The following is a 14036-nucleotide window of genomic DNA, read 5'->3' as shown; positions in this document are numbered from 1 at the left end:
CTTAAGAAAGGACATACTTGCTCTCGAGTCAGTACAAAGAAGGTTCACTCGGTTAATCCCGGGGATGAGGGGATGGACATATGAGGAGAGGTTGAGTAGATTGGGACTCTACTCATTGGAGTTCAGAAGAATGAGAGGCGATCTTATTGAAACATATAAGATTGTGAAGGGGTTGGATTGGGTGGATGCGGGGAGGATGTTCCCGATGATGGGTGAAACTAGAACTAGGGGGCATAGTCTTAGAATAAGGGGCAGCTCTTTCAAAACTGAGAGGAGGAGGAACTACTTCACTCAGAGGGTGGTAGGTCCATGGAATATGCTGCCCCAAAAAGCTGTAGAAGCTACATCATTACATAAATTTAAAACAGAAATAGACAGTTTCCTAGAAGTAAAGGGAATTAAGGGTTACGGGGAGCGGGCAGGAATTTGGACATGAGTCTAGGTTCGGATCGGTCATGGCCCTGTGGGTAGCGGAGCGGGCCCAGGGGCCATGTAGCCTGATCCTGCTCCTATTTCGTGTGTCTAATTCTGTTAGATGGTTCTGTGATAGTGGATTGGCGGTTAGGATCAGATCAGCCATGATCTTATTGAATGGCGGAGCAGGCTCGAGGGGCCGATTGGCCTACTCCTGCTCCTATTTCTTATGTTCTTATGTTCTTATTAACCTCTTGATGTTCATCTTGATCGTTTCCCACCAGTGCGCCGGGGAATCAAAGCGGGGTTTCACGGTTCTCCAACCTTTGTAATTCCTTTTGAGTTCCTCAATGTTTTCCGGGTCGGCAGTTTGACGTTCAGCTTCCATATCCCTCTGCCAACTTTCTGCTCTTCCTGTGGGTGACAGTCAGCCAGTAAGAGGCAGTGGTCAGAGAAGAACACCGGCATGACGTCGGTGGACCTGACCATGAGTGTTTGGGACACAAACAGGAAGTCTATCCTGGAATGGACAGACCCGTCTGGTCTGGACTAGGTGTATCTGCGTGGCGCTCCGTCTGCAGGGTTGCTGAAGACGTCGCGCAGCTTGGCGTCTTTTACCGCTTCCATCAGGAGTCTGGACGTGGCGTCCAGTTTGCTGCGGCTCTGCCAGATCGTTCAGCCGCATCGATGATGCTGTTGAAGTCACCGCCCAGAATGACTGGCCTGGACGTCGCCAGCAGCAGCGGCAGCTGCTGGAAGACGGCCAGCCGCTTGTTCTTGAGAGCTGGGGCGTACACATTGATCAGCCTGAGCGGGGCGTTCTTGTACATCACGTCTGCTACGAGGAGGCGGCCACCCACCACCTCCTTAACTTCGGTGATGGTGAAGTTGCCTCCCCGCAGCAGAATAGCCAGGTCGGAGGCGCGGCAATCGTTGCCTCCTGACCAGATCGATGGCCCCTGGGACCAACATCGCAACCACTGCCGGTAGTTGCTGAGGTCCCTGCAAGAACAGCACGTCGGCCTTGACCTTAGCGAGGTACCCCAAGGTGGAAACACATCGCGTAGTTGCTCCCGGTGTTCCGGAGCTGGGGTGCGCTGGGTACATTGCTGCTCCCGGTGTCCCGGAGCCGAGAGGCTCATTCAGTGCGTTTCTCGTTCTTGGCGTTTCGGCGTTTGTTCTGATGGCGCTATTCGCTTGTTTTGCCACGCCCTTCGTCATCAGACCAGCTGCAGCCGCCGCTGTCCGTCTGGGGCATAAACCGTCTTTTGCAGTTTGCCTCGCCGTTTGCGGCTGCTCTTCCGCTTCTCTGGGTATTATTCTTGCGGGTCTTTTTCTTTACAACCTGCCAGTCCCCCTGTTGTCCCTCTGCTGGCCCCTCGTCCATGGGCTCGGTCTGCTGGGAGACAGATTCCCGGCTGGGTGTTGGAGTCTGGCAGCTTGCAGTACCACCCTTTCCCTGCTCTTTGTCCCTCTCTGTGTCCTCCTGGCTGGTGGTTCCTTTGCACGGTGTGTTGGTGGGGGTGCGGGTGTCCTCTGAGACGACCTTGCTTGTGTTTTCTTCCTTGTGAGCCACGTTGTTCTTTGCCACCTGCACGTCGCTGAGTCTGCGCTTGGGGCAGGCCTTGGACAGATGGCCAGTCTCACCGCAAAGGTTGCAGAACAGACTCTCCTTGCACTCCTTGGTCTGGTGGCCTTCTTGCTAGCAGTTCCGACAGATGACCACTGTGCAGTTGGCCGCCACGTGGCCTGCTCTCCCGCAGGTCTGCCATACTCTGGGTACACCATGTAGCCCCGACTTCCTCCCATGGCAAAGCTGGAGGGGGGAGGGTGCAGGATAGCTCTGTTGGCGCCCACTTTCATCGTTATTGGGATCTGGCGCTTACTCGTCCAAATCCCAAACGAGTCATTTATGTCGATGCTCTTCTCTGCCCCATCGGCATACGTGCCGAGGAAATGTCAGCCCATCAAGGACAGGGATGCGGGGGTGGTACGTGTGCACGGTGACCGTGCGCTTCCTCGGCATCGGCAGAGTGAACAGCGGCTCCACGGTCAGGATCGACAGCAGCGGTTCACTCCTCTTCTCCTTCAATGCCTGTAAAAGCTTCAGGCATCCAGCCACGTTTCTAAAGGTTACATCAAAGTAACCACTCCTCAGGAAATCCTGCAGAGCCAAGATGTCCACGGCTTTAAATCCACGCCATCCAATCAAGATCCTCTTCGCGAAGAGCGGGTGGTCGATCGGCGCTCCTCTTTCCACCTTCTTCACTGTCACTCGGACATTGTTCCCGACTCCCTGGCTCGCTGCTCAGTTGGCCGCCATCAAGTAAGCATTTCCCTCTTCTCTGATTGGTGTTAGGCCGAAGCCAGCATGACGATCCACCAATAGCAGAGAGAGTTTGCTTTTCGAAGGTCGTTAGGCCGAAGCCAGCGTGACGATCCACCCAAACTGGAAAAACAAGTATCGCAACTCAAGGTCAATTAGCTCACACTTGATCTTAGCCAAAAGGTTGGCCTTTATTGCCCATCCCTAATTTCCCCTTGGGAAGGAGGTGGTGGGCTTTCTTCTTGAACTGCTGCAGTCCCGAGTGGTGAAGGTGCTCCCACTATTCGGATAGGTTGGGAGTTCCAGCGACAACAAAGGAACTGCAATATATTTCCAAGCCGGGATGGTGTCAACCAGTCAGTCAGTCTGCAAGATGAAGTTTGTAAGGTGGCAGGAACTGCTGATTGCTGTTGTATGCAAAATAGTTTTCAACCTTATGAATATTGTTTCTTAGATTTTAATGAATTCTAAAACACGTTCTCAACAAGAACAACACACAATCAACGTGCCGATTGTGTTCAAAACATTCCCATACTTGAACTTCATCTCTGTAGACTCGTTCAGCAAAGAAGAGATTTCTCAGTAAAAGTGATGAAGAAAAATGAGGCCAGGACCTTTCCCGTTTGCACGCACAGCAGGATGAGAGCTTTCAATTATTTCCTCCGATTCTCTTGGCAGCAAAGAGCTTTCAATGAAAACGAGTCACGAGTAAAATAAAGTTACCTGTTAGGATAGACATCACCCACCGCAGTTAAATAAACAGAGTATTAGCTCTGCACATTCCTTAGCGTGAAGTCTCTTTCCTGAGCAGCTGCCATATTGAGTTTTGCTCCAAACACTGGAATGGTGATAGCAACAAACCTCCAACAAAAACAAGATTACTGAGGACACTCAAAAAATTATCTCCATGTATAAAATTGCCACAAAAAGCATACTTTTGAAATATAATGCTGTGTCAAATTTGACAGAAGGAAAGACTATAGTGCCTTTCACGTTCCAAAGTGCTTTACAGCTGATGAGATACTTTTGAAGTGTAGTCACTGTTGTAGTGTAGGAAACGTGGCAGCCAATTTGCGCACAGCAAGATCCCACAAACAGCAGTGAGGAAAATGACCAGGTAATCTATTTTAGGTGTCGGTTGAGGGATAAATATTGGTCCAGGACACCGGGGATAACTCCCCTGTTCTTCTTCAAAATAGTACCACGGGATCTTTTATGTCCACCTGAGAGGGCGGACGGGGTCTCGGTTTAACGTCTCATCCGAAAGCTGGCACCTCCAACAGTGCAGCACTCCCTCAGCACTGCACTGGGAGTGTCAACCCAGATTACAGGCTCAAGTCTCTGGAGTGGGACTTGAACCCACAAACTTCTGACTCAGGGGCAAGAGTGCTACCCACTGAGCCATGGCTGACACCTGCATCATTGGGGCATAAGACAAAATAAAGAAAAAAAGAAAGACTTGCATTTATATAGCGCCTTTCACGAACTCAGGCGTCTCAATGTGCTTTACAGCCAATGAAGTACTTTTGAAGTGTAGCCACTCTTGTAATGTAGGAATAGTGTTTGTTAATGGATGAGCAAACAGGCTTTGATGGATGGTGTAGGATTCGCAAAATGTCCACATTTCCCCAAGGTTATTAATAAAAGGGACCCTATGGATAATTTAGAAAGGGTACCCAAAGATGGCGTCCGCACCTCGTGACCAAAAGCCTGTAAGATTTTAAAAGCCTGAACTCTGCAGCACAGAACAAGCAGCTTTGAGAAATCGAAACTTAAAATGCATTTCTGTGAAAAGGGCTTTTGTGTTTGGAGGGCCAGACAGCTAAGCAAACAATTGAATATGCATTCTCGTCAAATGGGAACAGATCTACCCAGTTAGGCCTAAACAGGAGGCCATTAGTTTGTCCGCATAAATAATCGGAAACAGCTTAAGGAAGCCATCAAGGCTGGACAGACCGATTAGAATGCATTAATGACAATACAGCCCGGACATCAGGCCATTAGGTGCGATAAACGGCCATCTAAAAACAGTTATTTTAGATTGGTACAATCATTTAAAACAGCCCGCCAAAATTGAAACAATGGACTAACCTGATTTGGCGCGCAGATAAGGGGCCATCGAAAAGAGTATAACTGTAGGCCTTTAGTACCAATCGGCCCTCTTGACTCTTGTGTCTGGTCTCTCGACTTTCGTCGGGCCTTGGGCTACCGCCGCTCGCACTCAAGCACTGGCCTCGTGGCGGGTTCTCTTCTCGCTCCTTGCATTAAGTTACAACCAAGGACAGCCATACCAATAGCAGGGGAGGGGAACGAGACCCGAGTCCAAAGTCACCCAGGACACCCGGGCCACGAGAGAGGGCGGAGGAACCGAGGCGAGACGAACCGAGACGAAGAGTAAGGTAGATCCGACAAGAGCAGAGAAGGGCAGCAGAAGACGTATTAATTAAAAAACCCGAGCGCCGAGTTATAAGCTGATGCTCGGGGAAGAAAGTATCTGAGGACAGTGAGACTAAGTTGGTTGGGCGAACCCCGCAATTAAGCTGGCACTAAATGGCAAGCCCTTGTTGAACACTGTAACGCAGGTGCCCACGCCACCACGAATATACTGGCGTTTGGCGCTTGGGTAGTAAAATCTAGGCAGTAAAAACTGCTAATTCTCTCATTGACGCAACGTTACCGCCGACGACCGCCCGAGGGAGAAGAAGAGAACCCATCGTGACGAGACGACGACGGCAGCTGAGGAGAAGAAAGGTGTGTCGCAGCAGCAGCTCCAGCACCGCGCCCCGAGACCACGTGGCGACGGCATACCCCAAAGGACAGCAGCCCAGACCTCAAAATTGCGATTGCTAAAACAACAAGTTTTGCTTTGGATTGGTGAGCATGAATTCCTGGCCCCTCATAGCTTAACCTAATTAGGTATAGGGGTGGGATAAGGATAAGGGGATTGTTAAAGTAATTGTTTTTCCCTCGATGTGCCGTGTATTCTCCATTCCCTGTATAAGTATAGTTGTAGTGTTACATGCCTGTAATTGTGTTCTCTACCAGTAATAATTTCTCATGAGACTGTGTTTTCGTTCCTGTTTTAACAAAATCTTGGTTTTCTTACACCGAACCACCTGTCTACTCGAGTCTTTCTGTATCGCCGCCTGTACCTAAGTCCGGTATCTAGAACCCAGGGGCGTGGGAGCGATTCGAACTGCTCACCAACAGTCAGGGGCATAACTGACTGGGCGCACACGCCACCCGCCACCCCCTACAATGGTTTGCTGCCTGAATACAAACGGAATTAAATTCATCAACGTGTCCAGTACTGGTTTGTTTCTGCACAGACTAAGACAACTCTACCCATCCCCCAGGTAAAGCTTGCTCAAATGCTGAGTCCTAATAATGTCCGGATCTTGGCCAGCCAGTGTCCTCTGTGGGTGTCACACTGAGACCTTCTCATCACAACCACAGGACAAGGAGTGAGGCTTCACTGGAATCAGTTTTCAACATCTGGCGTGTGATGGCAGTGTGGAAAATTATTTTGATCTGGCTAAAGGCCCGTCGTTCCCGTCTGGAGCTGGAAGGAAATGTAGAGGGTCTGTACTGCCGAATGTTACAGAGCTGAGAATGATTAAACAGAGAATAAAGACTTGCGTTTCTACAGCACCTTTCATGACCTCAGGACATCCCGAAGTGCTTTACAGCCAATGAAGTACTTTTGAATAGTAGTCACTGTTGTAATGTAGGGAACACGGCAGCTCATTTTGCGCACAGCAAGATCCCACAAACAGCAACATGATAATGGCCAGATTTTTTAGTGATGTTGATTGAGGGATAAACATTGGCCAGGACACCGGGGATAACTCCCCCGCTCTTCTTCGAAATAGTGCCATGGGATCTTTTACATCCACCTGAGAGGGCAGACGAGGCCTCGGCTTAACGTCTCATCCGAAAGACGGCACCTCCGACAGTGCAGCACACCCTCAGCACTGCACTGGAGTGTCAGGCTAGACTGTTGGGCTCAAATTTCTCAAGTGAGACATACGAACGTACGAACTAGGAGCAGGAGTAGGCCACTCGGCCCCTCGAGCCTGCTCCGTCATTCAATAAGATCGTGGCTGATCTGATTACTCCACATTCCCGCCTACCCCCAATAACCTTTCAGCCCCTTGCTTATCAAGAATGAACCAACAGCCTTCATGATGCAGAGGCAAGAGTGCTAGCCACTGAGCCACAGCTGACAAGCAGTGAGTGTGTCAGAGTGACGCTGGATACAAGTGTTATAGGAGGTGAAAACCTCATTTCTCCAACTGGTGTTATCTTAGTGCCAGAAGTAACCCTTATATTCGCTGGAGTTTAGAAGAATGAGAGGGGATCTCATTGAAACTTATAAAATTCTAACAGGACTAGACAGACTAGATGCAGGAAGGATGTTCCTGATGGCCGGGGAGTCCAGAACCAGGGGTCACAGTTAAGGGGTAAGCCATTTGGGACTGAGATGAGGAGGAATTTCTTCACCCAGAGAGTGGTGAACCTGTGGAATTCTCTACCACAGAAGGCAGTAGAGGCCAATTCATTAAATATATTCAAGAAGGAGTTGGATATCTTTCTTAAGGCTAAAGGGATCAAGGGATATGGGGAGAAGGCAGGGACAGGGCACTGAATTTGGATGATCAGCCGTGATCTCATTAAAAGGCTCGCGGGGCCAAATGGCCTACTCCTGCTCCTATCTTCTGTGTTTCTGTGTAACCCGTTTCAAATGGGTTAATGCTGGGGTTAAAATAGCACGCAGAGGAAAATCTCACATGCTTCACAGGCTCCACGGAAAAAAGGTTTACTTTTTATTTTAATCGCAATACCATCAGCTGTGGATGGCCCAGTGATACATCAAAAAAAACATTTCAGAAAACATTTGGAGAAACTCTGGGAGCCCCGCGGCCAAATTGTGTAACCCACTGGGGCAGATTGCACTGTGAGTGGTTTTCCACTATAAACGCTGACATGGCAATTTATATTGGAAACTGTTGACGTGGAAAGTGTTGGAGAAACGTGACAACAGGAAGTCGAACGTGGCGCTGACAGGAAGTCCGCCCGCTTGCGCTGGGCTTTTTCAGCGCAATTCTCCTGAAATCGGCCAAACCAGCGCGAAAGATCGCGGACTTTTAATTGCCGGCTATGTTCGGCACAAATCGAGCTTCCACGATCTTTTGTGCTGGTTTAAAAAAAAACATCGCCCCGCCCACAAAACTGGCCACGCCCCCTGATCGAATTAATCACCATGGCGAGTTACCGCTAACTGCGCTCGTGTGCGGGCCTTCGAGGAGGCTCTTAAAATTAAGATTTTTTTTTAGGCGCGAGGGCACCAATAGGCACCTTTTAAAAGCTTTTAAATATAAAAAAAATATTCCATTTACTGACTGCTGTACACCAGCGTAACTAATACAGGAAACTCTCTTTTAACCGGCTCCTAAATTATCTGGAAATCTCTTTTAACCGGCAAAATTCAGGAGTAGGTTCAGGTAAGTTTTTACTATATATTAGTGGCCGTGTAACTGGGGTTCCTGGATCTGTGGCCGTGTAACCGGGACTCCTGCGCAAGTGCCGTGTAACCGGGGTTCCTGCACCTGTGGCCGTGCAACAGGGACTCCTGCACCTGTGGCCGTGTACGGGGCTCTCGTACCTGTGGCCGTGTACGGGGCTCTCGTACCTGTGGCCATGTACGGGGCTCTCGTACCTGTGGCCGTATACGGGGCTCTCGTACCTGTGGCCATGTACGGGGCTCTCGTACCTGTGGCCGTATACAGGGCTCTCGTACCTGTGGCCGTGTACGGGGCTCTCGTACCTGTGGCCGTGTACGGGGCTCTCGTACCTTAGCAAGTATACCTCTCTGTAATCCGGACTTTTTGATAAACCGGCACCACGCCGGTCCCGTCGGTGCCGGATAAAAAAGAGTTTCCTGTAAATGGTTCTGTATAGTTTTTAAAGTCATTTTCAGTTCTTTAAAATTGGGTCGCTCTCAGGTGGACTCGACAAAAATGCTTATTTTTTTTTGCGATAAGCCCATTTCCAGCTGTGTATTAATCAACCTGCACCAGGTCATCACTCTTAACAACGTCAAGGAATATTTTTTAATGCAAGAAGAGAAATAAACAATTGCGCTGTAAAACGCTGCCCGACTGCACTGGCTCATGGGAAATTTTACGTTCGGCGATATGCAAATGAGTTGGAAAGAAAACTCGAGCACAAAATTCGATTTGGAGAACTAGCGCAATTTTGAGCACGATTTGTGCCCAGATTGCCGATTGTGCCCACAGCGGAAACCCGCAAAATATTTAATGGCCCAGAAATTCGGGTCTCCACGGGCGAGTACGCACGGGGTACTCACCCATAAGCCCAATGGAAGTGCCGGTTTCCTGCATGCACTGCGCATGCACGGGAAACCGGAACTTCCGTTCCCCAGAATGAAGGGGTTCAGAGTTTGAACGCGTGCGCAGGAGAGGCTGCGCGTGCGCATCGAACTTAGGTTTTTTTTGCAGGTTTTCCCGGAAGGGTAAGGCCCCAATTTTCGGCTTGTGTGGGAAATGGTCGTGTTTCCCCAAATGTGGGGTTTCTGACACACATAAAAAAGTGTCAGCCAGCTCCACGCAATTTTCCCTCAAGTGGCCAATTAATTCCCAACATGTGGGAAACCTTGCTAATTGTCCAATTCGAGTCAGAAATCCCCACAGTATGATGTCATCATTCGTGGTGCTTTCAACATGTCCAGCAAGCTTCTCCACCTCTGCAGGCTTCTCAACCACTCTTGCACAATGGCAGAGGAGCCTGCACCAGCTGCTGCCAGCGGCAGAGGCTGAGCTGCCTTCAAATTCGACGAGGCTTCACTGCAGGTATTATTGGATGGGGTTAGGGCCCACAGGGAGGTCCTAACTCGCTGGGAGTCACCAGAAGAACCTTGGCATTACATCTCTAACTCCTTCCTTAACTCCCCCACAGTATCATCCAGAGCCTCCGTCCTCACAGTGGAGGAGGAAGAGGCTGTGCAGCCAGACTCCTCAGAGGAAGCTCCAACTTCTGAGGGCACAGCGTCAGCAGAAGTAAGCGCTCCCACCACCAGTGCAGACACTCACACCTCGGGGAGACCTTCGGGACATAGAGTAGTGTTGTCACCTGGTGATTCACAGCTCACAAGTGAGCCTCAGCAGATTCTGGAGACAGGGACAGCATTGGAGAATCCTCGTCGGAGGGTGCAGGACTCTGCCAGCTCAGCTCAGCTGCGCTGCATGTCGACCCTCTGCCTCTGGGTCCATCCGCAAGAGAAGAGGTGATGGATCTCCATGCACAGATGCAGGAGTCTCTGGCAGGTTTTGTCTCCAGGGTCGCTGCGAGTATGGAGCGAATGGAGGAGTCCATAGCAACCATGTGATGTTTTTAAAAATTTATTTGAAGATTTAGTGATGTTTTGGGGCCCGTAGTATTTATAAGGTTTGACAGGTCCCTGTCAAACTTATGAATGGGCATTTCCCTGCTCCGATTGGCTCCCCATGGCCCACGTGATCCCAGGGGACGCATCAAACTAACTGCGCCCCTGGGATATGCAAGCACTGCACGTCGGCAGTTGGAGCAGGCCCAGGATCGGAATCCCACGCGGGCCTACAGCTCAACGGCCGGCGCGCTAGGCAAGTGCAGGTCGGGGGCTTGCACCCGCGGGAAGCCCCCGACCTGAATTTCTGGGCCTAATATATTATATTATTATTATTATTGAATTATTATTATTATATATTGAACAAGGGGAAGACGGGACACAGTCACATGTTGATGAGGTCTAACAAACTAGGAGGAAGTATACCAGAGAATGCATGTGAGGCCTACTATCATTCTGTATTAAACCAACATTGCTTTTGTGTGTATTGACAAGTTCTTAAATGCAATGGAATTTCTGTTGCCGTGGTGGAATAAAATCTTTAAGAACACGGCAAGCCTTTTACAAGAGCTCGAGGCATTTTAAAGTAAACAGCAAGAGGAATGTGATGGAAAGTGTGAAGTTACACTGCGCAAAGACTTGGATCTACCAAACGCTACTGCTAGACTCGATGGTTGGAAAGCAAAGTACCAGATGTCTCGGTTCAAACTCTGGTCTGCCATATGTCTGCCCCCAGGCTAGAAGGATTCTGGTTCTGGAGCCAAATCCTATTATTTCCTAAAATTGAAGGTAATAAAACTCATCAGCTCTTCTAATAACTTGGCAGAATTTCTTCTTCCCAACTATATGCCTTCAGCAGCAACTTTTTCGCCCAAATTTTAAAAAAAAGCGATCAGTAATGTATCTTTCTCCATCAATTGGGGTTGAGGACTTTGGAAGTAGTTGCCAGGATGTATTTATTAACAGAAAAATTCCTAATGCTTGCTCCTATCTGACATGCTGATCAGCTGGAATGAGTCTTGATGACATGTCCAGGGAGCCACGGAAGCTCAAACATTTGGATTTTGTTGTACATGTCACACTAATGGTCTTGGCAATGCCTTGCAGCTCATTAGCTATCACTTGGAACAATTCTCAGAGCAACAATGTTTTGCTGCCACTATTGCAGTAGATGTTCGTCCACACTCTGATGCCAACTCTGTGTGACAAGACTGACTGAAACAATCTGATCACTTTAGTGCATTTTGTTTCTATCTCGTAGACAATCTAACGTGACGATGGAAGACTTGTGGCAAGACATGGATATTGGCGGTGTGCATATTCGCAGGGATACTTTTCTGGAGTATTAAGCAGTGGACGAAAATGTTAGGGTGTCATCTGGTTGTGCCGCCCACTCACATAGCAAGCTCTCAATTTCAGTCATGCCACAACAACGGACATTAAATATTTATATAGCGCCTTTAACGTAACAAATCGTCCCAAGGCGTTTCACAGGAGCGTTATCAGTCAAAATTTGACAGTGAGCCACATAGAGACATTAGGACAGGTGCTTGGTCAAAGAGGTGGATTTTAAGGAGCGTCTTAAAGGAGGAAAGGTAGAAAGGCCGAGAGGTTTAGGAAGGGCATTTCAGAGCTTAGGGCCTAGGTAGGTGCAGGCACACCCACCAATGGTGGAGTGATGAAAATCGTGGATGCGCAAGAGGCCAGAATTGGAGGAGCGTGAAGATCTCGGAGGTTTGTCGGGCTGGAGGACATTACAAAGATAGGGAGGGGTGAGGGCATGAGGGATTTGAGCACAAGCAAGAGAATTTTACAGGGTACAACATGGAGGGTGACACTTAACCGCAGGCAGGAATGGGTGAGGTACCATGACTTACAATATCTACCTCCTAATCAAAAGCAGCACTGCCCTCGTCACTACCTCCTCATGTTAACCCTTGGATTTGGGCTTCAAAAGATGTGAAATTTCTGCTGTTACCTGAAATCTGAACTAACCTGAGTGCTTATCTCTGAATTTTAACATAAGGTCAATTTTCCATTTGCAGAGCCCCATTCGCTGGGAGTCTGTGGCAGGAAATCGCGTGACCCCAGCCCATGATTTCCTGTCCATGAGGTTCCGCTAAAACTTAGCCGACAGAACCAAAGAGTAGGGCAAAAAAATAGCATCAAAATATATAAAAGTGAGTTTAGCAAAATATTTAACCTGTACTAACTGGATTCAACTTTATTGACCAATGTCTCTGTTCTACAACAACTCTTGAAGCCAAGTTAAGTTTTTATTGGTTGCCTTAAACTGTGATTTGAGTGACTCGGAAACAATTTTGTAGTTTGGGCTCTGTTATAAATCTCATCATCATCAAGAAACTACTCATGAAATAACGCTGGACGGCCAGCTGGTGGCGCCATCCAAGGAGTATAAATACTCGGGCGTCGGCCCAGCTTGCCCAGGGACATTTTGTAAGACAAGGAACTAGTGAAGTACAACTAGACCCCCATGTTCTGAAACAAGTTGATTAAAGCCTTGCTTTATACTCGAACCAAGTGCGTAGTGAGTTTTATTACGTCAGGCTCCACTCGAACAGATTTGTAAATGTCAGACAAAATGATGCAATGCCAACCGCACCGTGCCCTTAACCAGCAAGGGTCCTGAGGGAACTTGGTAGTCATCTAATCATGCCTTGAAAGAGTACAGAAAGCTCGACGGCACCAGTGCTGTCTGGGAATGTGAAAAACTGATCAATGTATTCAACGGTCACAGAACAGAAGTGTAACGACCAGAACTCTGCAACCAAACACTGCCGATCGGCAAGCAATGCCAATCTCTCTATCATGCCAACAAATACAGAGAGTCTACCAGCATCACCAAATGACAGGAGTGGGCCTTTGGTGTAGCGGTAGCATCCCCGCCGCTGGGCCAGAAGGTGTAGGGTTTCGAACCCCGCTCCAGACAGTCCCGGCAAGTGGAGTCGGAGCTCCGGCTCTAAATTCTGGGTTGACATCCAGCGGGATACTTGCGTGTGTGGGTAGCCCCCCACCCCCGCTCGTATGGGTTGTGGGAGCCCGTAAAACCCTCCCGCCATAGGACTAACCACCCTAATGGCTGGTACGAAGATGGTTACGGTTACGGAAGGAGCGTTAATCACGGCCAGAAATCCTTCCACCACTTCATACAGTTCCCCAAAGGGAACAGTGTGAAGACACGTACGACGATGACCAAATGACAGAAAATACTTCACTATATTAGTGACCAGATCTTTCTTCTGTCAAGTCGACCTAATGGATTAATTGAAGTGCAAATTCGATAGGTTTCTTTCAGAAAATAACATTTTGGGATCCAGTATATGAGTAATGTGAGACATGAGGTGTGGTGAGTGCAGCGTCCTCGGGAGGAACAGGTGATTCTGGACCGATGGTTCCCAAAGCTCTCCACCACTGGGGGTTTTCCTCGCCTCATGTCTGGGTCTCTTGTAAACTAATTGATAGAAAATGATTGTTGTGATTAGTCAACAACTCCATTATTGTTGTATCATGTGACTACCAGGCTGGTAGAAGGCGAACTAGACGTACCTTGTTCTTTTCTCATCTAAAAATTCCCACGTTCGAAAGATCTCAAGACTGGGGAAAAGCAACTAATCTGCCAACACCAGCAGAGAGTCAGAAACATTCCCTACCTGTAGTTTTGCTTTTCGCTCGCCACCTGAATCTTCTCATAGAAGGAATATGCTTGGCTTCCCTCCCAGTCTCTCAGCTCAATTCTCAGCGAGTGCTGCCGCTGGTTTGTCTGAAGGGAGATCATCTCATTGCCGAGCCAGTATTCTCCAGATGGATTCCCAAAACCCTAGAGGACAGCAGGTATCAAATAATTAGTGTACACGATTTCAAACATTCGGG

General features: G+C 48.7%; 1 protein-coding gene across 1 annotated transcript in view; it reads right to left on the bottom strand.

Annotated features, from left to right (window-relative positions):
• The window catches only part of LOC147115295 (angiopoietin-1-like), a 327338-nt gene that overhangs the window by 38825 nt on the left and 274477 nt on the right, over positions 1–14036 (bottom strand). The window contains exon 6 of the mRNA XM_085993994.1: positions 13817–13983. Within this exon, the coding sequence (XP_085850120.1) occupies positions 13817–13983 (167 nt within the window). The remainder of the gene's footprint in view (positions 1–13816; positions 13984–14036) is intronic.

The sequence above is a fragment of the Somniosus microcephalus genome, chromosome 7 (genome assembly GCF_052327205.1).
Source record: "Somniosus microcephalus isolate GS21.2 chromosome 7, FLI_Smic_1.0, whole genome shotgun sequence".
NCBI lineage: Eukaryota > Metazoa > Chordata > Chondrichthyes > Squaliformes > Somniosidae > Somniosus > Somniosus microcephalus.
The sequence above is the reverse complement of the archived record's forward strand: the minus strand, read 5'-3'. Positions and strand labels throughout refer to the sequence as shown.